The following is a 27,004-nucleotide window of genomic DNA, read 5'->3' on the forward strand; positions in this document are numbered from 1 at the left end:
AACCGTGGGGCCAGGATTCCAACCTGCTAGATTTATTCCAGAGCTTTCACTCTCAGCGAGCACTATTGAGCAAGCAAGGGTGGGTGACCAGGTAGCACACATCCCAACGCATGGACTGCATTTATCGGGAAATGTATTTATAGCAGCAGCAACAGGAGTACCATTCTGTGCCCTGTGATCCAGAAAGGCCTGAGTTAGATCCATTTCAGTGATCCTGGCACAACCTGTAGAGTTTTTGCTGTATTTTCTACTTATTAAAATGAAAGTTTATTCTGTACCACTGTGCTAAAAATAGTCCATCCTCTATGACTTGAGAATTGAAATTGCAGGTGAAGGAGAACGGGAGTAGTGAAAGATGGAACTGAACTAACAGAAGAAAGTCAGTAGTAGAGGTCTAAAGAAATTAATTATAAAAGAGAAAGAGGTCAGGGTGATAATTATGGTGAAGTGGATTGTAATTTTTTATGTTTTTTGGCAAAAACATAAATAGTATTTAAAAGAGTGTATGTGATACTCTATTGTGAAGAAAGTGAAAGTGTTAGTCCCTCAAGCATGTCTGACTCAGTACAACCTCATGGACCCAATAGGCTCCTCTGTCCATGGAATTCTCCAGGCAAAGATACTGGAGTGGGTAGTCATTCACTTTTCCAAAGGATCTTCCTAACCTAGGGATCAAACCCAGGTCTTCTGCCTTGCAGGCAGTCTTTACTGTCTGCTGCTGCTGCTGCTGCTGCTGCTAAGTCGCTTCAGTCATGTCCAACTCTGTGCGAGCCCATAGACAGCAGCCCACCAGGCTCCCCCGTCCCTGGGATTCTCCAGGCAAGAACACTGGAGTGGGTTGCCATTTCCTTCTCCAATGCACGAAAGTGAAAAGTGAAAGTGAAGTCGCTCAGTCGAGTCCGACTCTTAGCAACCCCATGGACTGCAGCCTACAGACTCCTCCATCCATGGGATTCTCCAGGCAAGAGTACTGGAGTGGGGTGCCATTGCCTTCTCCATCTGAGCCACCAGTAATTAATGTGAAGAAAGAGGTTCTTAAATCATCTTTAAACAAAAAGCTGGTAGAATCCTGGTCATCAACTGCAAAGAAACTGCATGGCCCAGTGAAATCACAGCTGATGTAGATGTCAAAACACAAGCTGGACCTTTGCAAATATATAGCTTTTAAAGCAGGGAACAGGTCAGTCTATCTATATTTCATGGTGATTGCATGTATTTCGGACACATCTATCTATCTATATGTCTGTGCTGCCTCTCTCAGGTGCATAGAATTGTATTCATCACAGTATTTGTTTCATGGCATAATCTCAGTATTATTCCACCCATACCCTGCTCTCTCTCTTTTTTTTTTTTTCCCTTTGTTTCCTTAGCTTAAAGCTTGGAGCAATTTCAGAGGCTTCCACTTGTTCTTCCCAACTATGGCAGTTCTTGCCCTACAGGTCAAGTGCTATCTGTGTCAGTTGTGTCAACTGATAGGGATGTTCAAGCTAATTATACCTTAGGGATCTTGGGAAATAAACACTGGGTGGGTCCATGCACTCAGTGGACCCACTGTGACCTGACCCAGGTCCTAAGCTTCATTTATTGCCTAGCTGTTCTGTATCCTCATACTAATGTGGACCGTGATGCCACCAAAGGTGCCACCACCGTGTGTTTGGGTGCCATCAGTTCAGTTCAGTTCAGTTGCTCAGTCGTGTCCGACTCTTTGCAACCCCATGAATCGCAGCACGCCAGGCCTCCCTGTCCATCACCAACCCCCGGAGTTCACTCAGACTCACGTCCATCAAGTCGGTGATGCCATCCAGCCATCTCATCCTCTGTCGTCCCCTTCTCCACCTGCCCCCAATCCCTCCCAGCATCAGAGTCTTTTCCAATGAGTCAACTCTTCGCATGAGGTGGCCAAAGTACTGGAGTTTCAGCTTCAGCATCATTCCTTCCAAAGAAATCCCAGGGCTGATCTCCTTCAGAATGGACTGGTTGGATCTCCTTGCAGTCCAAGGGACTCTCAAGAGTCTTCTCCAACACCACAGTTCAAAAACATCAATTCTTCAGCGCTCGGCTTTCTTCACAGTCCAACTCTCACATCCATACATGACCACTGGAAAAACTATATAGCCTTGACTAGATGGACCTTTGTTGTAATGTCTGCTTTTGAATATATTCTCTAGGTTGGTCATAACTTTCCTTCCAAGGAGTAAGCATCTTTTAATTTCATGGCTGCAGTCACCATCTGCTGTGATTTTGGAGCCCCAAAAATAAAGTCTGACACTGTTACCACTGTTTCCCCATCTATTTCCCATGAAGTGATGGAACCGGCTGCCATGATTTTCGTTTTCTGAATGTTGAGCTTTAAGCCAACTTTTTCACTCTCCTCTTTTACTTTCATCTAGAGACTTTAGAGTTCCTCTTCACTTTCTGCCATAAGGGTGGTGTCATCATAGTCTGCTGTTATTTAGTGGCTTTAAACAATGTAATAAGTACTCGTGAAACTACCGGAAACAAACACCAAGGCAAGGATAATAATCCGTATGTGTCATGGTGCCCCCTCAGCCACACTTCGTAGTCGGTATGCTGCCTTTTCTTGCCTTTTTAAGATAGTTTTATTGCACCTATAGATATTTCATTTTTATTATTGATTATTGCAATCTTTTAAATTGTGCAAAAACAATTTGATACGTGTGAACCTTTTATTTTAATGAAATGACTTCTCTATACATATTAATATTTGCATGTTGTTCTACTCCATTCTTTAGAATGGGATATACTATTCCATTATGTGGATTTACCTTCATGTGTTTATCAGCTTTCTCACTGATGGACATCATTTCCTGGTTCTTCCTGTTATGAGTAGTGGTTACATACTTAAAGACGCACATACTCTGATTTCCTGGAGGGATGTTTATCCTCTTTTTGATCTGTTTATTTCCCAAAGCGTGATGCATTCACATTTCCATTAGGATTGATGTCTGTGTAGGTAGCTTAGGTCACGCTGGCATTAGCATGCTGAACCTTGTTTCTACCTGCTGTGGCTTGATGCCTGATTGGGGAACAAAGAGGCTGACACTATGTAGTCAGGGTGCCTCTCCCTCATTCCAGGCCTGTGTGCTGCCCTGCCCTCCTCCAGATTGGTGGAGAAGCATCTGCTGAGTGATCAGTGAGCCGTCCCTGGCTCACAGGACTAGACTCCATCTTCTAGATCACTCTTTATGTCTTTTCCATGGAGCTTTGGGCTCATGATACAGATTAAGAAATCATACAGGAGAAACACAGATATTGCAAACATTTCCATATATTTTTGGTTGTTTTTGTTTTCAAATATTGCAGTTGATTTACATTTCCCAAAAGCATTAAGAAGTACCTACTCTTTAATTGAGCTATATATAGTTGGCTTATAGTATATTAGTTTTAGGTGTACAGCATAGTGATTCTGTATTTTTATAATTTATATTCCGCTTAAAGTTATTACAAAATAATGACTGTTTCCCTATGACGTACAATATATCCATGTTTCTTATGTATTTTATACATAGTAGTTTGTATATCTTAGTTCCATACCTTTATATTGCCTCTCCCACCATCCCTCTCCCCATTGCTATCCACTCATTTGTTTTCTATATCTGTGAGTCTGTTTTGCATATACATTTATTTAATTTTGGAATTCCCTGGTGGCTCAGACTGTATAGAATCTGCTTGCAGTGCAGGAGACTTTTTAGATTCCACATTTAAGTGATAATAGACAATGTTTGTCTTTGACTAATTTCATTAAGCATAATACTCTCTAGGTCCATTCGTGTTGTTGCAAATGGCAAAAGTTTATTTTTTTATGTCTGGGTAATATTCATACACACACACGTACACGCATATACATATATCACATCTTCTTTGTCCACAGTATGTTGATAGACACTTGCGTTGCTTCCATATCTTGGCATTACCTCATCTTTAAGCACAGTATTTTCCTGGTAACAGCCTTCAATATTCAGTCTCATTTTTAAGGCATATTAATAAAAGGGATGAGCCTATAACAATTGAAACTCCTCCGTGAGAACAGGATTAATTCTGGGCGAGGCCGTCACCCTTGCAAAGATTGCTAAAGCTCATCTTCCTCAATTCATCTGCTCTTGGTTCCAAGCCTCCTTCTTCCCAGGTCCCCAAACCCTCTCCCATGGGAGGAAAATTTGAATTTTAAAACATAGAGACAATAATGGAAACTTAAATAGTACTACTAGCTTTGAGCATCAAAGCCTGACTCCACTTGCCATGGTTTCCTATGTTTGCTAAGCAAAAATGACATCCAGCCGGGTCAGTATGTCTTCATCTCTTTCTCTGTCCTCTGTCTCTCTCCCCATATAAGATAGAGTGACTTGTAGTCAAGCAAATTGATTGTAAAATATCTTTTGCTCTAAGGAATATGATTTTCATGATGCATTTTTCTTGGGAAGCAGAGCACTGAGTAGCTTAGAAATTTGTTGCGTATGTATTAAAGAGTTAAAATCTAAAATAAGCCATTTGGGAAGGGCACATGGACCCAGGTTAGCAGTGGGGCTTTCAAGTTTGATTTTTAGAAGCCCCCCAGGTGTCACACCCAAGAAAGTGAGGCCAGCTGGGAAGCACATCTAGGGGATCAACCAAACAGCAACCCGGAGCTGACAAGCTGAGGCAAAATTAGCACATATCACTTTCTAGTGTATTTATCAGAAGTTTCCAGTCTAAACTTTTAGTTTCTTCCCGCAAATGACTTCCACTATTAAAATGCACACATTCAGTAACTTGGGCACTACCTTGGCAATCTTAGTCAACTCCCAGCAATATTTCATATGGAGTTACTGAAGTGACATGTCTCCCTTACTTTCAACCTAAACAAAATGGTTTTCATGGAAAGTTGCACATGGAGTTTTCTATGAGAGCCAGGAGGAAAAAGAGTTCTTTATTTGAGGCATGATGGGTAACATCATCGTCATAAACATGAAGTCTGTGAAAAATTCGTATTCCAAAAGAAAATTATTTAACAAAAAGAGATTCTGTAGCTTGTGATCTGGGTTTTGGATCAGAATTAGGAATATTCAGGTCTTAACTTTCATTTAAAAGAAATTTAGTTTTTAGTTTTCATTCTGAGAACAAGAGGAAAACTGTAGAGAGAAATGACAATTTTAGTTTCAAGTAGAATTCACAGAATAAATGTGGAGCAAGAAGAGCACCTGGTTGCCAGTATCCCAGATTTGGGGCCCACATGTCAGGCTTTGTGCTGGAGGTGCGTGTGGGGATTGCATATCTCAAGCAAATAAATGGATGCCTGTATCTTTAACAGTAGAGATAAGAATGGTCTTTTCTACATAAAGGTTTTATGAGTATTATATAAGATAAAGAAAGCATTTGGCCCTTCTAGGTCTTCATTAAAGAAGGCAGGGATATATATCACAGACAATTTAATTATGAAATATTCAATAAACCATGTGATTTGAGATATTAAAAAAATAATTGTAAAAGAGTTCTAATATAACATTTCAGTTATGACTTGTACAGTTTCCTATAAATAAAACTTTTTTAATCTTAAACAAACAAAATTGACCTACTGGAACATATATTTGCCTACTCCAACCAGAGTATTAGCAAGCAAAGAAAGGGACCCAAATTCATCATCTTGATGAAGAAACATGGAACTGGGGATTTAAGATTATCTATAATTGCTGACGAGTCTCAGCCTGTTTTTACTCCTCCAGCCCCAGCTTCACCCAAATTATAGAAATGGACGTTTGAGACCAAGAGGACTTGATTTATTTAGCATAACACAGTGGTCAGGAAACTGCATTTTAGTGGATTCAGGGACATTTTCCCAAATGCTGAGAACCACTGTTGTTTTCCCCAGTGCCATTGAATATTTAAATCCCTTTAAAAAATACTAAAAAAAAACCCCGTGGTGAAGTAATTAACATAATTCTTGTAGTTCAGTTTCTGCTGAAGATCACTGGAAAAATTGAGAGCCTCCAAAACAGCTTTCTCAGAGACTCGAAATTAGATGTGTGTTAGTGATAGAAAAATCTATTCTACCCTGGAATGAAAGAACCAGGTGAATGTTTTAAACTTTGACATGAGAATAAAAAGATATAAACTCAAATATATTCTTTATTTCTTCATTTTACTTATAAAATCATTGCTGTTTCATAGTGAAATGTAAAAGCAATGTTACAGGCCAAAATAAACAAAAATGCTGGTTTTACAATATTGTTGATATATCTGTAGCTTCAACTAAGTGAGAGAGAAAGAAAGAAAAGCTGTCTCACAAATTACCATGGCTCATTGCCTGAAGAAAATTAGTCTACTCTGAGCAAAATCCTGCTGTAGTTAGGTAAAAATGCAACAAAATTTGAAATATAATACCCTGATCCCTGACTGCATTTCTTACAAGTGTTGTCAGTTGCTGACTGTGTATATACTTCATTCACCATCTAGGTATGGGAAAGTGTATGGAGGGCTCCTCATTTATTTTAGATGCTCCCATTTTAGTCAAGATATAAATAAAGAAAGCTGTGATAATGCTTGAGCTGTGTTTTTTCTTAGTCCCCAGTTAGGAATCACTCTTTTTCTTTCAGTGTAATTTTATCCTATTTCAATGTATATGTTTCTCATCTATGCAAAGTTCATATTAAATTTTTATGAAGACTTAATTTTTTTGGAGCAGTTTAAAGTTCATAGCGAAATTGAGAGGAAGGTACAGAAGTTGCCCTCTACTACCTGGCCCTGCACATGCAGAGCCTTGCCCTCCACAACGGTATGTTTGTTGCATTGATGAACCTGTATTGGTGCATCATAGACACCCGAAGTCTATAGTTTACCTTAGGGTTCACTCTTGTTTCACATTCCATCGATTTGGACAAGTGAAAATTAGCCATATATCCATCATTTAGCATAAAGACTATTTTCAGTTCCCTAAAAATCTTCTCATTTAAATTTTTTAAATGAGTATGTATATTAGAAATATATTAAGTAAAAAGTAATGTAAGTGATTCAAGGATATAGCAAAGAGTATGGAGATGTGATTTTTAATGACTGCTAAGTCGCTTCAGTTGTGTCCGACTCTGTGTGACCCCATAGACGGCAGCCCACCAGGCTCCCCTGTCCTTGGGATTCTCCAGGCAAGAGCACTGGAGTGGGTTGCCATTTCCTTCTCCAATGCGTGAAAGTGAAAAGTGAAAGTGAAGTCGCTCAGTCGTGTCCGACTCTTAGCGACCTCATGGACTGCAGCCTACCAGCCTCCTCTGTCCATGGGATTTTCCAGGCAAGAATACTGGAGTGGGGTGCCACTGCCTTCTCCGTTTTAATGACTAGAACTTTAGAAATGATGGGCTTCCCTGATAGCTCAGTTGGGAAACAATCTGCCTGCAATACAGGAGACCCCGGTTCGATTCCTACGTCAGAAAGCTCCCCTGGAGAAGGGATAGGCTACCCACTCCAGCACTCTTGGATTTCCCTTGCGGCTCAGCTGCTAAAGAATCCACCTGCAATGTGGGAGACCTGGGTTCAATCCCTGGGTTGGGAAGATCCCCTGGAGAAGGGAATGGCTACCCACTCCAGTATTCTGGCCTGGAGAATTCCATGGACTGTATAGTCCATAGGGTCGCAAAGAGTCAGACACAACTGAGTGACTTTGACTCCTTAGAAATGATATTGTAAGATTTATTATTATTATCATCATCATATTTTTTATTATTACTATAGTTACAGAGCTATTTTACTTCCAAAGATAGGTGTTTGCCAAACTGGAACTCAGGGCTACTATGATGTTTGCCAGAGAGTTCTAAAGGAAAAGGAATGGGCTGCTAATAAGATCATAATAAATTTAGCTCTATTATCTTTAATTCTAGGTCTATCTTATCCCCATTTATCATCTCCTGTTCTTCTACCCTTTCTTATTTTCTATTCTGCTCTGTTATCACCTAGACTATAACTTGTCATTCCTGAAATTAGAAGGAAGAAAATCTCTGTTGACATCATTAACATCATCCCAGGTCATTCTATTGTCTATGAATCAGTGCAGCACTTTAAAAAGAAGGGATGTGTGTGCTGTTGCAGTCAGTATTTTATTTTTAAAATAAAATTATTTAAACAAAAATGTAATGAAACTTTTTCTAAAACTGCTGCTATGTGCTTATACATAAATTGGTTCTGTTTTAACATGAAGACATATAGAAAATGCTTTCAATGATGCTGGAAAAAAATATCAAAGGTTGCTTTCTTGTTTTGTCAGATTCTAAGCAGAACAGATTTGAAACCGTTGAAGATCTTTTTTAATAGAAAACATTTGAAGTTTGCTAAAAATTTCTCATCTAATACTTTAGTAAAACCATGTTGTGAATATTTAGTAGTAGACTTAGAAAATTAATTCTACTTAACAAACTCAGAATACAACTATTCAGAAATTAGATTATCATAATTTTTTTTCTCCCACATGGAATATTTTTCCTTAATTTACCATGATAGAAAAAAAGAATTTTTTTTATAATTAACTAACAAAGAAAAGCAGGAAGTATAGCATTCCAGCCTTTGTTTGCAACTTGATTTTACATTTTAAAATATTCCCTGTAGCTTCAAGATGGAAGATGGGATATTTTGATGGGTTTGTTTTTTTCCCCAAAAGAATATAATGTTGCATTTTACATATAAATCATGTACACTACGGACACTCTATTTGCAATGGCTAGTTAATTGTTAATATTTCTCTCTGGAGTCAAGAATGTATGTGGATCTCATGAGAAAAATGTGTTCTAGAATATGCTCCTCTTTAAGAAGTTAATTAAAATTCATTGTGTTTTCCTTTTGGGACTATTGCTGTATTATGCCTCACAATTGTCTTTATCATTTGCATAACTTGTGAACAGTAGGGATGAGATGAGGAAGAAAGGAAAGAGGAAAGTTGTTCTGCCTTCAGTCTTCATCCTTCACCACCAGGCTGTGTAAAAAGAGAGATGGGATGGTGAACTTGATTTGTCTGAAAAATTGAAGGCCAATGGAATGGGAAGTAGTTTCCTACCTCCTAGGTGAGGACCCCACAAAAAGGAGAGGGGTTGAGTGGTCTTGAAAAGTGCTCCTGCCACACAGATTCCTGTAAGGTAGGTGATACTAGCCTGAGGATGAACTGTCAGAAAGCTGGGGCTGATGAGAGAGTTACAACTGGTCAGATAGAGGAGGTATCTCTGGGATCAAGGGTGAAAAATGAGAGAGCCTCAGCACTGAGAGGTCTCCCAAAATATCAGCAGAAATATTAGGCTTTGGAGCTGCCATGCCCAGAGGGCCCTGATGCCAGAATCATTCATTCAGAAAAATATTTATTGAGTTCCTAGTACATTGCTCAGAGAAGGCAGTGGCACCCCACTCCAGTATTCTTGCCTGGAAAATCCCATGGACGGAGAAGCCTGGTAGGCTGCAGTCCACGGGGTCGCTAAGAGTCCGACGCGACTGAGCGGCTTCACTTTCACTTTTCACTTTCATGCATTGGAGAAGGAAATGGCAACCCACTCCAGTATTCTTGCCTGGAGAATCTCAGGGACAGAGGAGCCTAGTGGGCTGCCGTCTATGGGGTCGCACAGAGTCAGACACGACTGAAGTGACTTAGCAGTAGCAGCAGTACATTGCTAGACCCTGGGGATAGCATAGTGAACAAACAGATAAAAATCCTTTCTTTCAGGCAGGTTACATTATAAAAACAAGGGACAAACAAGAAACAAATAAAAATCTATTAGTCTATCAGATGTGAAAAAAAAACCATCACAGAATCAAAGCAGGGTGAGAATGAAGGTATGAAGGAGCTGAGGGGGAAACCATGGCTGTCTGGGGAGGCAAATTCCTGAGAGGGACCGCCAGTGAGTGGCTCTGAGGCAGGGATGTGCCTGAGGGATGGAGAGAACGTTAAATAGGCCAGTGTGGCTTGCGCGCAATGGTAAGGGGGACACTAACTGGGAAATGACAGATTTAGAGATGCAGTCTGGTGCCATACTTCGTGGGGCTTTGTACGGTGAGTACTTTGGACTTTCTCATTCACTCACAGTTCAGTTGCTCAGTCGTGTTCGACTCTTTGCAACCCTGTGGACTGCAGCATGCCAGGCTTCCCTGTCCACCAACTCCCGGAGTTTACTTAAACTCATGTCCATCAAGTAGCCATCCAATCATCTCATCTTCTGTTGTCCCCTTCTCCTCCTACCTTCAGTCTTTCCCAGTATCAGGGTCTTTTCCAGCGAGTCAGTTCTTTGCATCAGGTGGCCAAAGTATTGGAGTTTCAGCTTCAGCACTAGTCCTTCCAACGAATATTCAGGACTGATTTCCTTTAGGATTGACTGGTTTGATCTCCTTGCAGTTCAAGGGACTCTCAAGAGTCTTCTCCAACACCACAGTTCAAAAGCATCATTTCTTTGGCACTCAGCTTTCTTTATAGTCCAACTCTCACATCCGTACATGACTACTGGAAAAACCATAGCTTTGACTAGATGGACCTTTGTTGACAAAGTAATGTCTCTGCTTTTTAATATGCTGTCTAGGTTGGTCATAGGTTTTCTTCCAAGGAGCAAGTATCTTTTAATTTCATGGCTGCAGTCACCATCTACAGTGATTTTGGAGCCCCAGAAAATAAAGTCTCTCACTGTTTCCGTTGTTTCCCCATCTATTTGCCATGAAGTGATGGGACTGGATGTGTTTTGAATGTTGAGTTTTAAGCCAAGTTTTTCTCTCTCCTCTTTGACTTTCATCAACAGGCTCTTCCTCATGTTGAGGTTTGACAGAAAACAACAAAATTCTGTAAAACAATTATCCTTCAATAAAAAATAGATAATTTTTTTTAAAGAGGCTCTTTAGTTCTTCTTTGCTTTCTACCATAAGGGTGGTGTCATCTGCGTATCCGAGGTTATTAATATTTCTCCCAACAGTCTTGATTCCAGCTTGTGCTTCATCCAGCCCAGCATTTCACATGACGTACTCTCAATAGAAGTTAAATAAACAGGGTGACAATATATAGCATAGATGTACTCCTTTCCCAATTTGGAACCAGTCTGTTGTTCCATGTCCAGTTCTAACTGTTGTTTCTTGGCCTGCATACAGGTTTCTCAGGAGGAAGGTAAGGTGGTCTGGTATTCCCATCTCTTTATAAATTTTCAGTTTGTTGTGATCCACACAGTCAAAGGCTTTGGCATAGTCAATAAACCAGAAGTAGATGTTTTTCTGGAACTCTGTTGTTTTTTTGATGATCCATTGGATGTTGGCAATTTGATCCCTGGTTCCTCTGCCTTTTTTAAATCCAGCTTGAACATCTGGAAGTTCATGGTTCACGTACTGTTGAAGTCTAGCTTGGAGAATTTTGAGCATTACTTTGCTAGTGTGTGAGATGAGTGCAATTATGTGGTAGTTTGAGCATTCTTTGGCATTGCCTTCCTTTGGGATTGGAATGAAAACTGACCTTTTCCAGTCCTGTGACCATTGGTGAGTTTTCCAAATTTGCTGGCATACTGAGTGCAGCACTTTCACAGCATCATCTTTTAGGATTTGAAATAGCTCAACTGGAATTCCATCACTTCCACTAGTTTTGTTCATAGTGATGCTTCCTCAGGCCCAGTTGACTTTACATTCCAGGATGTCTGGCCCTAGGTGAGTGATCACACCATCGTGATTATCTTTGAACTTTAGAGTTCTCAAAAAGGGAGCCAATGGAAAATTTTGAGCAGAGGAGTGACATATTCTGCACTCCATTTAAAAAAGATTTGCTCTGCCTGTGGGTGGTAAAAAGATGAGAAGGGAACAAATATGAAAGCAGAGAGACCAAGTAAAATGCTCCTGCAATAGTCTCATTGAGGTTTGATGATGGCTCAGAGCAGTTTATTGGTAAATGTGACTGAAAAAGTAGCTGAGTTCCATGTATTTTGAAGGCTGAACCAGCAGAATTTGTTGACAGTCACTTGTGAGACAGGATAAGAAAAGAATCAAGTAGTTCCAAGGTTTTTGGAACGGAGATTTAAAAAGTTGCCATTAACTGAGATGGAGAAGATCTGTGGGTGGAACATGGTTGAGTTGACGGTAGATACCAGGAGTTCAGCTTCAGATGGTTAATGTGAGACCCCTGTTAGACATTCAGGTAGCCATTTGGAGTTGCGTATATGGGTTAAGTTCCAGGGCAAGGTCGAAGCTGACAATGTCAATTTGAGAGTCTTTGGCGTAGTATAGCTGATATTTGATGCCGTAAGAATAGAGGAGATCATGAAGGGATCATTCTGATAGAGAAGAACCCAACAGCTGATCCTTGGAACACTTCAGGATTTAGAGGTCCAGGAGATGAGAGAGAACCAGCAAAGGAGACTGAGAAGGAAACATCTGTATGGTGACATCTCCACAAACCAGGTAAAATCTTTGTTACCAAGACCTGTCCTCTCTCCTCCCCTTCACAGCATTGAAAGAGCTTGTGGTAGGTGCTGTCCAGAGAGGAAGGAATTGAAAAGAAAGGAAAAAAGACAACCACAAATGCACTGCTGAAAGTTCTCAGCTTGAGCAGACTCAAACTTCGGGGGAGGAGAGGCTTTGACTGGATGAAAGATTAGAACTACAGGGTTGTTGGATTTGAGCAGATTCTTTATTCATCTGAAAGTGGTAGGAAAGCCTGAGGGCACTGCCTGAACTTTTCTAGGATCAAGAAAGAACTGGTCAAAAGAAAATGTGCAAAATAGCAGTAGGAGAAATAATAAAGTTGCTTTCTGCTTGCACCCTTGTGGTTTCAAATCTCATTACCACATATTCTCAGTTTATTTGAAAACATTTCCAACTTCATGACTTATAGGCTTAAGTCTACATGCAAAAGTTCAACTTTTGCATAAATCATCAGACACAGGCTGTAATTTAAAGAAAAGGGAATTTCAAACATGAAGGTCTTTCCAAGTCTCAGTGAAGACCCCGGCCGTGCTTCAGTGTCCTTGAGAATTGTCCAGGTTGCTTCCTGTGGATGAGCAACAGTTCTGCCCTGTAGGATTCAAGTATATTGTGTGCGTGTGTCTGTGCTCTGTCAGCCCAGTTAGGGTGTGAGCCCAGTCAGGTCCACTCAGTCTTGGTGAGTTTTCCCAGTTAGCCGTCTTGAATTTAGTACTTTGCACAGAGAACGCTAGCGGATGAGTTGTTGCATTTATGCAACTCCATCACCTCCTTAAGCAAATCAAACTGTGTGCTTCCCAGTCTAAGTGACTCTTAGGAATGAACCCTGTGTACTCATCTACATAACCCCCTATATACACATACACAGATATGTCTGTGCAATTCAATGTACCTACAGTTACATACTGAATTTAAACTGGATATATTAATATATGAATGTTATTTGTCAGGTCAATAAGGAAATCATCCAAACTCAGGAAAATACAACTGTAACAATTCAAAGATTAACTTTCTTTAGAATAATTGCATATAGTGTGTTTCTTAGTAACTGAGAGTACCATTTTTGTTGAATTTATTTCCTTTTACGGTAATAAGTATAAAAAGCACAGAGGCTAATGAATATTTATATGATAATTCTGTAATGTAAGGTAGGACATATTTTCACTTGATGCCATTTATTTAGAAAATATGGAATAAGTACCTTGATGCATCATTAAATTATTGGTGAAATCAAGAAAAGTTCCTACTGCATTATGCCAAAGTACATTTAAAAATCCTGAGGGTTTTATGATTACATCTCAACGTACTGATGTTTAAAAAGAAAAATGGTAACAGAAAATATTAAATGCTTGCGTCTTTGCCAAGTCCAAATGGTTATAGTAAATTTAACTTTGGAATTTCCTGACTTTTATGTTGTTAAAATTATAGGTTTTACTCAACATTAAAAGAGTCTTTCAATTTAATTTTCCTATATTAAAAAATTTTTAAGGTGGTTGTGGAGGGCAGACAGAATTGGAAGAAAGATTCTAGAAGACGTGGTTTAAACAGTTCATCCCTCAATTTTTAGATATATATATATATATTTTTTTTATAGAAGCTCAGTGTTATCCTTCAAGCCTTCAGTATTTTGCAACTTGTAAATAATTTGGTCTTATTTGTCTTGGACTAACAAAAGGTAACAAAATATTTCCACCCTGAGTAAATAAAAAAAGAAAAGAAAGAGAAAGAGAAGGAAAAAGCACTGCTGGTAAATAGTAAAACTTCCCAAGAAATTTGGGGATGCAGACCAAAAATTTAGACTCATGTTATTCTACTCTGTTATCAGAAGTTTTTATGTATTTTGAAATAGAAATAGCTTTCCAACTGTTATGTCAGTTTTAAAAACACTATGATGGAATTGCCTCTTGCCGCTATTGCTTCATGCCTGAGTTACTCCAAATTAGTATTAATATTTAGAAAGATGCAGTATTGGTTTCAGGCCAGAAAGGCACCATGGATTACATTGCTACAGTAGTAGAAGACAATGCTATTATTTTACCTAAGTAGACAAAAAAGCTCTTTTAATATATAAAAGGTTCCTTTGCTGCCTGTTAATGTTATCACACAGAGTAACTTAGATATATTCTCCAGATCAATAACTAGAGGAAAAGAGACAAAGAAAGTATATATAATCATACTATAATAAAATGCTGAATTAAAATAAAGATACTGATATCACATAGTAGATAATAGGCTTCCATCCTCTGTACTTTGGATTTACAGTGGATTGTGGTATTTTCCATGATCCTAAAAAATACCCTTTCCTTTCCATCTTTCCCTTAAGCCACTGCCCTCTTTTCCTTCCTTTCACCTCACACTTTGGAATTATCTACAGTCATTCTCTCCTTTCTTTCTTCTGACTTGACTCTGGAACCCATGGTAACCTAGTCAACTGAAACTGTATTTCAACCAGCTCAATAGGTGGGCTTTTCTCATTCCTTACATAACCTGTCCTCCCTGCCAAAAAAAGAGAAAAGAAAAACAGAACCTGTATGCACTTGGCTTCCAGAAATGGGACCTAGACCACCTTTGTATGCAGCTGCATGCCTGTGTGCTAAGTCATTTCATGGATGTCTGACTCTGTGAGCCTATGGACTGTAGCCTTCCAGGCTCCCCTGTCTATGGGATTCTCCAGGCAAGAATACTGGAGTGGGTTGCCATGCCCTCCTCCAGAGGATCTTCCCCACCCAGGGATCGAACCTGTGTCTCTCACGTCTCCTGTGTTGGCAGGCGGGTTCTTTACCACTAGCTCCACCTGGGAAGCTCCTGTGTAGCTGTGTACCAGGCATGTATGCTTTGGAGGCCCCACAGTTGGCTCAAGCTCAGCATGCATAGACTGAGTCTCTAGTTCCACTACACCTACTCGATGTGTAGTTTCCCAGCATTTCTCAAATAGCTTATCTCAGTGATTGGCCCCACTATCCATTTTCCAGCCCAAAGTGTAAATCTGGATAGCATTCTTAATACCACCCTTTGCTGACACAACCATTTTATCACCAAGAATTTGGGTGGATACTACATCTTAAATGTATTTTGAATCTATCCCCTTTTCTCTATCTTCGTTTCTTTTCTGGATTACTGAGACATCTTTTTTTGATGTCTTGTTCTATGCAAGACACTTGTTCTACTCCATCTTTTTTCCATGTTACAACCACAGTGATCTTTCTAGAACGCAGATTTGGTCACGTTCCTCCTGAGTGTCCTGTTCTCGGGACATAGTTTCTCACATCACCCTGCGCTTGCATACACTGTGGTTCAGGCACGTTCACATTTACTCGTTTCCCAGATAAATCGTGCTCCTTGTTGCCTTGTCTTTGTGTCATCTTCCCTCTGCTTGGATAACAAGACTCCATTTCGTTTTCGTAGCCTGGTTTAGACCTATTTGTCTGTTACGTTTCAGTCTGTCTGTGTAACTCTCCGGACCCATTTTTTCCTGTGCATTCCCATGTTATCTAGTGCCTGCCCTAGTATTTATCACACCATATCTTCCTCAGGGGTAATTCTGACCTCTTGGGCATCACAGCCAGCCTCTTGGGAAGGAGTCCAGCAAACACTTGGTTTCAGCTGGACTCACAGCTTCGTGATTCTATTTCTGGTCCAAGGAAATGTTCATCTTGTATTTTGAAACCAGCTGGCTCTTTCTGGTTTTCTTTTCTTTTTTTTTTTTTTTCCTTTTTAAATGTGATCTGTCACTGTTCTGTGTTTGGAACAGAAGGGGAGTACCAAAATATCCTGACTAGAGGTCAAAATCTGCATGTTTAATAAGCTGTCCAGGTGATTTTTCTGCACATTTAAGTTTTGCAACATCTGCACTCGCTATTTTATCCTATCAAGAAGACTGAAGCTGTTTGACATGAACTTACTCAACCTCAGATTCCCTCTATTACTACATCCTCATTTTCCATTTTCCCTGCATTTGATGAAGTGTCTTCCCTTCTTTTCCAGAGTAAAATGTTCTTGCTCCACACCTAATTCCATCACCTTTCTAACTCTTACTTTAATATGTAAGTTCACTTTTCTAGCTTTTAACTCTTCGTTTTCCCAACTCTTCCTCTTTACCTATGATCAGTTCAGTTCAGTTCAGTTCACTCGCTCAGTCGTGTCCGACTCTTTGCGACCCCATGAATTGCAGCACTCCAGGCCTCCCTGTCCATCACCAACTCCCGGAGTTCACTCAAACTCAAGTCCATCGAGTCGGTGATACCATCCAGCCATCTCATCCTCTGTCATCCCCTTCTCCTCCTGCCCCCAATCCCTCCCAGCATCAGAGTCTTTTCCAATGGGTCAACTCTTCGCATGAGGTAGCCAAAGTACTGGAGTTTGAGCTTTAGCATCATTCCTTCCAAAGAAATCCCAGGGCTGATGTCCTTCAGAATGGACTGGTCGGGTCTCCTTGCAGTCCAAGGGACTCTCAAGAGTCTTCTCCAACACCACAGTTCAAAAGCATCAATTCTTCGGCACTCAGCCTTCTTCACAGTGCAACTCTCACATCCATACATGACCACAGGAAAAACCATAGCCTTGACTAAACAAACCTTTGTTGGCAAAATAATGTCTCTGCTTTTGAATATGCTATCTAGGTTGGTCATAACTTTCCTTCCAAGGAGTAAGCGTCTTTTAATTTCATGGCCACAATCACCATTTGCAGTGATTTTGGAGCCCAAAAAAATAAAGTCTGACACTGTTTCCACTGTTTCCCCATCTATATTCTAAACATCATTAACACAGACCTCTCTCTTCCATCTCTTTGGTCACCTCTCACTATGCCATTTTTATTCTGAGTTTTTTCACTGTTCATTTGTGCCCAGTTGGACCCAGCTCTTTGCGACCCCATGGACTGTAGCCTGGTATGTAGTAGAACCTTGTAATTGTATCTTCTACTCCTTGCAAATACCCTCTACTCTTGGGAAACTCATCCATAGTTTTTGGCTCACAGTTTTTCCCGTCTCCTCTGCATGTTTCAATTCTGTCCCATTCTTTAGGATCCTTTATCCTCCAGTAACTTGTTTCTCATACTTCAATTGAGAAAATATACTGTTAATCTTCTCTGGTGGGATTGTGTCTTGTTTTAAATTTATCTGCTTAATAAATCATTAATTCATGATGGTTAGAAATTACGTATAACATACATGTGACAAATCAAAGGCCTTTAATCAGCAATTACTTGATAAGTTCACGAATGAATGGTAAATGCTCAAAATCTATTTATTTGGTTTAAAGAGAGAAAATTGAGGCTTTCAAAGAATGAATACCATTTTCATTAGAATCGCTTATGAATATAGATGCAGATATCTTCCAGACACTGTGAAGCACAATAATTCCAGTCACATATAAAAATAATTATAGATTATTATCACTTAGGATTTATCCCAGGAATGCAAGTTGGTTCAGCATCTGAAAACCAAGTAATATGATGTAGTAGAATAAAGGACAAAAGCCGTATGATCATCTCAGACAAAAGCCGTATGATCATCTCAGTAAATGCAGAGAAAGCATTTGAAAAAAAATCTGACACCCTTTCATGATAAAAATGATCAACAAATTTGGAATAGAAGGGAACATTCTTAACCTGATAAAAGGCATATATAAAAAAACTACAGCTAACATCATACTAACTGGCAAAAGTCAGTATTTCCCTGAAGACCAGAAATAAAACAGATGTTTATTTTCACAACTTCTGTTCAGCTTTGTGGTGGAGGTTCTAACTAGGGCAGTTAGGAAAGAAAAGGAGATAAAAAGTATCCAGGTTGGAAAGGAAGAAGTAGAACTATATATTTGCAGATGACATGTGTTTAGTGGATAAAGGATCAACTAAAATGAGTAACGTATACACTAAATTGGAGAAGATATCCTCTTAAAACTCTTTAAATTTAATAAATGGTCAGCAAGGTTGTTGTTATAGAATATCAACATATAAAAATGAATTGTACTTCCATACATTAGCAGTGAACATTGTGAAACTGAAACCAAAAATTCACTTATTATAGGATCAAAAGAATAAATGCTCATGAACAAATATAATGAAGTGAAAGACTTGTACACTTAAAACTACAAAACCTTGTTGAAAGATGTTAAAATCTAAATAAAAGGAAAGATATCCCATGTTTGTAGATTGGAAGACTAAATATTAAGATGGCAATATTCCTCAAATTGATATATAGATATAACACAATTCCTGTCAAAATTCCAACCTTTTTTAAATACACAGTCTAATCCTAAGGTTCATATGGAAATTTATATGCAAATCATATATCAGATATGGGATATATATATAAAGAACTTATATAACTCAACTATTAAAAAACAAATAACTTTATTTAAAACTGGGCAAGATAATAGAATAGATATTTCTCCAAAGTAGTTACATAAAAGCAATAACCAAGTTAAAGTGTGCTCGACATTATTAGTCATTACAGAAATGCAAACCAAAAGTATGATGTGATACCATCTCACATCTTTAAAATAGTAAAGGTAATAATGAGTGTTGGCAAGGATTGTGGAGAAATGGGAATCCTCATACATTGCAAGTAAGAGTGTAAAATATTCCAGCTGCTTTGGAAAGCAATTTGACAGTTCCTTAATAAGTTAACATAGAATTATCATATAACTGAGCAGTACCACATGAGATTAAATCATATGTCCACAGAGAAGTAATACGGAAATGTTCATAGTAGCTTTGCTTGTAATAGCCAAAAAATGAAGTTAATTAAAATATTCATCAACTGATGGATGAATACATAAAATGTGGTATATCCATACAGTAGAATATTATTTGCAGTTAAAAAGAATGAAGTTCTGGTATATCCCACAACATAGTTGAAATTTGAAAACATGATGCCAAGTGAAAGAAGCCAGTCATGAAAGATCCCTTATTTTATGGTTATTTTATATGGAAAATGCCCAGAATAGGCAAGGATATAGAAAGAGCTTATTAATTAATTGTTATAGATCTGGTAGTTATAGATTATCTATTGCCTATGTCTGGAGTGAGGTAAGGAGAGTAACTGCTAAAGGGGTAGAATTACTTTGGCAGGAATGAAATTACTCTAAGATTAAATTGTAGTGATGGTTGTACAATCATGTAAATACCAAAAATTGTTGAATTTTGTACTTTAACTGGATGAATTACCATGCAATTATTATATTTCACTAAAGCTGTTTATAAATATACAATGAAATTTTGAGTAGAATTGATATGTATCATCCTTTCAGTACCCAATTAATTTTTATTTTATCATTTTGAAAATGCCTTTTGTCCCTATAAAAGCTTGAAATAGCTTTATTCTATGTAAAATTTAGTGGTAAGCTTTCCTAGTTTGGGGCTTCCCTTATAGCTCAGCTGGTAAAGAACCTGCCTGCGATCAAACCTCGGTTTGATTCCTGGGTCAGGAAGATCCGCTGCAGAAGGGATAGGCTACCCACTCCAGTATTCTTGGGCTTCCCTGGTGGCTCAGATGGTAAAGAATCCACTTGCAATGTGGGAGACCTGGGTTTGATCCCTGAATTGGGAAGATCCCCTGAAGAAGGGAAAGGCTACCCAGTCCAGTATTCTGGCCTGGAGAATTCCATGGACTGTATAGTCCATGGGATCACAAAGAGCCGTACATGACTGAGACCGTTTTCACTTCACTTTCCTAGTTTCAAATAGCATGTTAAATAAAAATTCAATGTATGCATAAGAGAAATAATATTTGCTTTTTTCTATACTAAAACAAAAATTATATGGAATTAGGCCAGATACATGTGGTTCCTTGGCATGGATGGAAAGAAAATATTGTATAAGCACTTTTTTAAAAACAATTTATTGTTTTATTTGTTCTAAGTTCTCTGTAACATAATTGTTACGTGGATTCTGCTTTTATGTATGACATGTACATATTGGAACTGACAGAATCTCTAGGGCAATGTTCTTAGAATTCAGTGATATCTGAGATCACACTTAGCACTACTTACCAAATTATTCATTATATCTGCTTAGAGTAAGATTTATAGTAAATGTTGTAAATGTTGGTTGACAAATACGAGGTTATGTGGCTTGGCAGTCAGAAATCTGTCAGATGGTTTTGCTTAGATCTAATTTTCTTTAAAAAAAAAAAAAGAAAGAAATCTGTGTTCCATTTAAATTACCAAACACTTTCCAATCCTTCTTTTTCTTTATCCTCCCATGGCACACTTCAAGTCCCCTCCTTTTTGACGAAGTTCTTCCTTACCCGCCTTCCATCATCATACTCTTGTTCTGACCTCTCTGGTCCTTGCTTCCAGTCTCCTGTGCTGGCTTTTCTTCTTTTGACTTTCCCTTGGATGGTGGTGCTTCTCAGAGTTCCCTCCTCAAACTCAATTCTTTTCATATATGTGTCTTCTTTGGAAATCTCATTTATTGCTACAACTTCAAAAGCAATCTTCAGACTTGGTGACAAACCACAAGTATACATATTGATGCCTTACTTTTTTACCAAGTTTCAAATTTTTCGCTGCATAGTTGGAGTTTCTGCTTGGTTCTCTCAAACATTTCATATTCAGAGTGTCCCAAACTCAACTGAAGCTCACAATGTGTTCTTCCCTCTGTCCTGTTTTCTGTTAATAGCACTACCATTAGCTCCGTTCTCAATCAAGCTGTAAGTCTGAGATACTTATCCAGGGACAAAGTCCTGCTGAATTCTCCTAGAATCTCTTGAATATGTGTGTTCTCTCACTCATCATAAAGCTTACTTAAGGGTCTCATCATTTATTACTGGGTTATTTATTTATCTATGTACATTAAACATGAGGATTGTCTTTCTGATATATTGATTTGCTTATGCAATGTTCTTATTTAATTTAAACCTCTTCATAAATACCATAAATTATTTCAGAAAAAAAGCCGAGGTTTTGGGAAGGCTCTCCAGGGTTCAGCATATGGCTAACTAGCAAAGCTTATATTTGTCATTTTCCCAATCATGCTGGTACCCTTTCCATTCTTCGTGCTGCACTTTCAGATTTTTGTTACTTTCTATTAGTCTAAGGCTATCTGTATTCCAGGCTTCCCAGGTGGCACAGTGGTAGAGAATCCACCTGGAGTGCAGGAGACTCGGGTTCAATCCCTGGGTTGGGAAGATCCCCTGGAGTTGGAAATGGCAACCCACTCCAGTATTCTTGCCTGGAGAATTCCATGGACAGAGGAGCCTGGCAGGCTACAGTCCTGGGATTGCAAAGAGTTGGACATGACTGAGCAACTGAGCAGTCACGCACACCCAAAACTATATTCCACTTGCTACAGTAATTAATTCAGGACTCTGGGCTTTATGAGCCCGTTTTCCTGGCTATAGAAATAATTCAAAAGGGTTAGTATGTGACTCAATTCAGGACATTAGGAGAAAAGGAAAGATTTGCTGAGGGCTCCTGGGGGAAAATTCGCTTCCTCTTAGGAGTGAGCCACTGGAAGAGACAACTTCTCTTACTCTAGATGTCCTAGTCAAAGATCTAGCCTAGAACTGCTCAGCCAGGGAAGACAACATTAAAGATGTGGTCAAAGCCAGAGGAGAACATAGGTGAGTAGATGTATTTTTCATATAGAAATCTTAAGTACTTTACTGAGAGCCTTTGACATATAATTATTTTGAAGCTGATCTTTTAAGATTCTTAATTCTAAAGAAGAAACGTGGAGTTTTTGCAAAATAAAATATTTAACACAAATCTCACAGATTTAATCTTATTTCGTGTGTTCTTCTGTGTTCCAGGGTTTTTTCTTTCCGCTTGAAAGAAAAGTCAAACATCTTTCAATTTCTACTCTTTCTGTTGTCAGAGAGCTATTTGGAAGTAGAGCACAAAGAAGTACTTTATTATGAAAGGAAATGCCTGAAAATAAGAGTAAATGCTTAAATGAAAGACTTTAAGGAGCCTAAGTTTTAAGAATTTGGCTTAGTGCTAGGTTCCATAAGTGCCTTGGTTGTCGGCATACCTTTAGACGTAGGAGGATCAGAAAGTAAGTTTTGGTCTTTCACTTTTATAGTGCTTGCTGCTTTACCGTGTGGGGTTTGCTTTTTCTGTCTTCCTTATCTAGAAGTGATTATCAATTTATCTGGTGATCACAGTATAGCTGTTCTAGTTTCCTTTCTCTTCTGAATCTACATTCAGTTTTATTAAGATGCCCCGCACTTAAGATAGCAACACAAGATTCAACAGACCCTAATTTTGCACATATGGTTTTGTTTTGTTGGATTAAATCTGATGGTAACTCTTTCACCACATTATATGTTTGGTCCTCATGTAACCAATTCATGTTAGAATTCTGGACTCTCTAGGGGAATTGATAGATTATAATTTGTACCACTGTGCCTTCAGCGGCTAACTGTTAAGCCTCTAATGAAGATATTATTCTAGAGACTGTCTGAATCTGGTAACATTTTTGAATTAGAACATTCCAAGAAGACATAGGCATATAGTTATTTCATGATACCGCTTATAGGCACAAATGACTTGTCAGAATAAACGGTGGGGGAAAAAAGAATGAATAAAGCAATTCAGTTCAGTTCAATTCAGTCGCTTAGTCATGTCCGACTCTTTGCAACCCCAAGGACTGCAGCACGCCAGGCCTCCCTGTCCAACACCAACTCCCAGAGTTTACTCAAACTCCTGTCCATTGAGTCAGTGATGCCATCCAACCATCTCATCCTCTGTCATCCCCTTCTCCTCCCACCTTCAATCTTTCCTAGCATCAGGGCCTTTTCAAATGAGTCAGCTCTTTGCATCAGGTGGGCAAAGTATTGGGGTTTCAGCTTCAACATCAGTCCTTCCAATGAATATTCAGGACTGATGTCCTTTAGGATGGACTGGTTGGATCACATAGAGCAATAGAGGAAAGAAATTTAAGGCGTTGTCAACCATTTTTAAATTGTGGGGTTTGAAATTTATTCCCTTGTATTTATAATTAGAATATAATTTTTCTGTGCTTTTTATCAATGCACTTAAACATTTTTATGTGTTTTTATATATGTGTGTATATATATACACATACGTATGTGGGACTTCCCCGTTGGCTCAGCAGTAAAAGAATGTGCTTGCAATGCAGGAGACGCAGGAGATACGCAGGTTCAATCCCTGGGTGGGGAAGATCTCCTGGAGGAGGGCATGGCAACCCACTCCAGTATTCTTGCCTGGAGAATTCCATGGACAGAGGAGCTTGACCGGCTACAGGCCATGGGGTCACAAAGAATCAGACTTGACTGAAGCAACTGAGTATACATACATATATATATTTATATATATGCTTGTGTGCGTGTATATATATATATATATATATATATATATATACATACATCTTTTAAAAAACTGAAAGCTCAGGTTTACTTTTTGGTAATCATCTAGGCTTATGGCTTTTATAATTGTTCCCTGTATTCACTTGGTCTTTGCTAGCCCTGTTGCTTAGAGAGGACAGCTAATTCCCAGGCATCTCTGACTGGATTCTCTTCATACTGGCTCATTTCCTTTTCAATATATTAGCAAGTCGCTCCCAGTGTACCTAATTGTAGCTTTGTTTGACTTTCCACCTCTCTCTGCTTATTGAACTAGAAGAAAAGTACATTAAAGCTTATATAAATGGCCAGGTTTCTGGGTTTTGGGAAAATGTTAAAGAAAGCAGACCTTTCATTAATGTGAAAGGGAGTGGACTAGTCCCAGCACTGAGTAAGCTGAATGGATAAATTTAGGGAGGTACAATAGGAAAACTGGATAACTCCCAAAGCCACCCACATTTGCCCTTTGCCATTTTACTGTATTATTTTAGGTTTGAAGTTAATTCCCAGAATGCCAGATATACCCATATTCAGATGTAAGTACAAAAACATATCCTGAAGCCAAATAGAAAAAAAAAAAAAAAAAGGTGTTTGCCACCCTCCATTGGTTCAGATAATTAATGTGAAAATTAGCTATAAAATTTTAAATGTACTTATTTCATATTTAAAAATGTTATCCTTGCATATGTGTGTTTTTTTAAGTCTCTAGTAGGATAAGTCCCTAAATGATGTAGAATGGAAACTAAAACATTTACATCTTTACTTATTTCCAATTTAAATTGCATTTGAGGAGGAAAAAGAGGATATGGAGTTTTGCTTTCATTGGCCTTGTTTTCCTGCCATGGGAGTTTACTTTCATCTCAGTTCCCATAGATAGTGTGAGAAATTCTTTAGGGCCTGAAACAAGAGTATCTTCAAGGTTATACGATCCGACCTAATCAACCATCAGTGCTCTCTTACACTTTTTTTTAAAAGCTACTTAATGAAAGCCTTTCTCAGTCATCTTCTCCTTCTTTCCCTGATTAGACATTGACGAGTGCAGCATCATTCCTGGGATATGTGAAACTGGCGAATGTTCCAACACCGTGGGAAGCTATTTTTGTGTTTGTCCACGTGGATATGTGACCTCAACAGATGGCTCTCGGTGCATCGGTAAGCCTCCTGGTTTTGAGGGCACAATACACTGCTTCTTTCTAATGACAGAACAGCCCAAGCAGGTATGGAGATGGCAACAATTATAAAACCTTTGGGAAAGTGGCTGAAAGAGTTGTTTATGTTACTGCTATCGAGGGATTGATCAGCCAGGTGCTCATGTCACAAACTTCAGTATCAGAAGCCATTTGGGTTTGCTTTATGTTGTCAGAGTCATTTCTGAAATGAAGAAAGATTTCGTCAAGACGTTGCTGAATGTTACAGACACAAAGGCACAAGAAAGATTTTTAAAAATCTGCTTTGGGAGACAAAGTGTAGTAATTAACAGTTCTTTCATTGTTATGAATCATGAATGTAGTCACTGTCTTATTTACTTAGCATATGTTTATTCTAGTTCAGTTCAGTTCAGTTCAGTCACTCAGTTATGTCCGACTCTTTGCGACCCCATGAATCACAGCACACCAGGCCTCCCTGTCCATCACCAACTCCCAGAGTTCACTCAGACTCACGTCCATCGAGTCAGTGATGCCATCCAGCCATCTCATCCTCTGTCGTCCCCTTCTCCTCCTGCCCCCAATCCCTCCCAGCATCAGAGTCTTTTCCAATGAGTCAACTCTTCGCATGAGGTGGCCAAAGTCCTGGAGTTTCAGCTTTAGCATCATTCCTTCCAAAGAAATCCCAGGGCTGATCTCCTTCAGAATGGACTGGTTGGATCTCCTTGCAGTCCAAGGGACTCTCAGGAGTCTTCTCCAACACCACAGTTCAAAAGCATCAATTCTTCGGCATCGAGCTTTCTTCACAGTCCAACTCTCACATCCATACATGACTACTGGAAAAACCATAGCCTTGACTAGATGGACCTTTGTTAGCAAAGTAATGTCTCTGCTTTTGAATATGCTATCTAGATTGGTCATAAATTTTCCTTCCAAGGAGTAAGTGTCTTTTAATTTCATGACTGCAGTCACCATCTGCAGTGATTTTGGAGCCCAAAAAAATAAAGTCTGACACTGTTTCCATTGTTTCCCCAGCTATTTCCCATGAAGTGATGGGACCAAATGCCATGATCTTTGTTTTCTGAACGTTGAACTTTAAGCCAACTTTTTCACTCTCCTCTTTCACTTTCATCAAGTGGCTTTTTAGTTCCTTTTCACTTTCTGCCATAAGGGTGGTGTCCTCTGCATATCTGAGGTTATTGATATTTCTCCCAGCAATCTTGATTCCAGCTTGTGCTTCTTCCAGCCCAGCGTTTCTCATGATGTACTCTGCATATAAGTTAAATAAACAGGGTGACAATATACAGCCTTGACGTACTCCTTTTCCTATTTTGAACCAGTCTGTTGTTCCATGTCCAGTTCTAACTGTTGCTTCCTGATCTTCATATAGGTTTCTTAAGAGGCAGTTAATACAATAAAGAAATCAGTACGTTTAATTTTGTGTTTTAAGCATATTTTAACTAAAGCCAGATATATTGCATGTTCTCTTTTATTTAGAAAGATAAAACAGTGCTTTCAGTCATGTGTAGGTCATCTATTTTTTAATAAGCTTTAGACTTTAAGATCACTAAATATTCCTGTAGTACAGGAATTTAATTAAGGAAATCAAACCAGCACCCAAAGACTGTAGTTGCTTGGTTCCCTAGAGGATGACTGTCTGGGCAGTGACCATCTCCTATCCCCATTGGGAGGGTGTGTGAATCCCTAAGCACCATGGACTTTGTATATTCAAATGATGTACACATGAACTGGATTGACGGGATGGAGGTTACAGAGAGTTTAAGGTGTAAGCTAGAGGTCATAGGGTACCAATAAAAAGTCTTGAGTTCACTTGTTGAGATGCCAAACACCGTGCTGTGGCCATCCAACAGCAAAGAGATGAGAGAGAAGATCCTGCCTTCAGAATGCTATGTTGTCATCATAAACAGTAGTCAAAAAGTTAGCAGTCAAAGAAGAAACTGTGGTGGCAGTATTAAAACTGACAGCTGCCAGTTATCAAGCACACACCATTTGTGAGGCCCTGGACATCTACTCCTTACTATCACATAGTGGGAGGGCCTTGGGTAAGCTACTGACCTCTCTGTACTTCAGTTCCTTCTAGTAAATATGTGATAAAATATTCCTTATTCCTTCTACTTACTATCATTAGGAGGA

General features: G+C 38.9%; 1 protein-coding gene across 2 annotated transcripts in view; it reads left to right on the plus strand.

Annotated features, from left to right (window-relative positions):
• Positions 1 to 27,004, plus strand: part of FBN2 (fibrillin 2) — a 222,825-nt gene that overhangs the window by 77,525 nt on the left and 118,296 nt on the right. For both annotated transcript variants that reach the window (XM_061422898.1, XM_061422899.1), the window contains exon 8: positions 24,732 to 24,857. In XM_061422898.1, coding sequence (XP_061278882.1) covers positions 24,732 to 24,857 — 126 coding nt within the window. The remainder of the gene's footprint in view (positions 1 to 24,731; positions 24,858 to 27,004) is intronic.

The sequence above is a fragment of the Bos javanicus genome, chromosome 7 (assembly GCF_032452875.1).
Source record: "Bos javanicus breed banteng chromosome 7, ARS-OSU_banteng_1.0, whole genome shotgun sequence".
Lineage (NCBI taxonomy): Eukaryota > Metazoa > Chordata > Mammalia > Artiodactyla > Bovidae > Bos > Bos javanicus.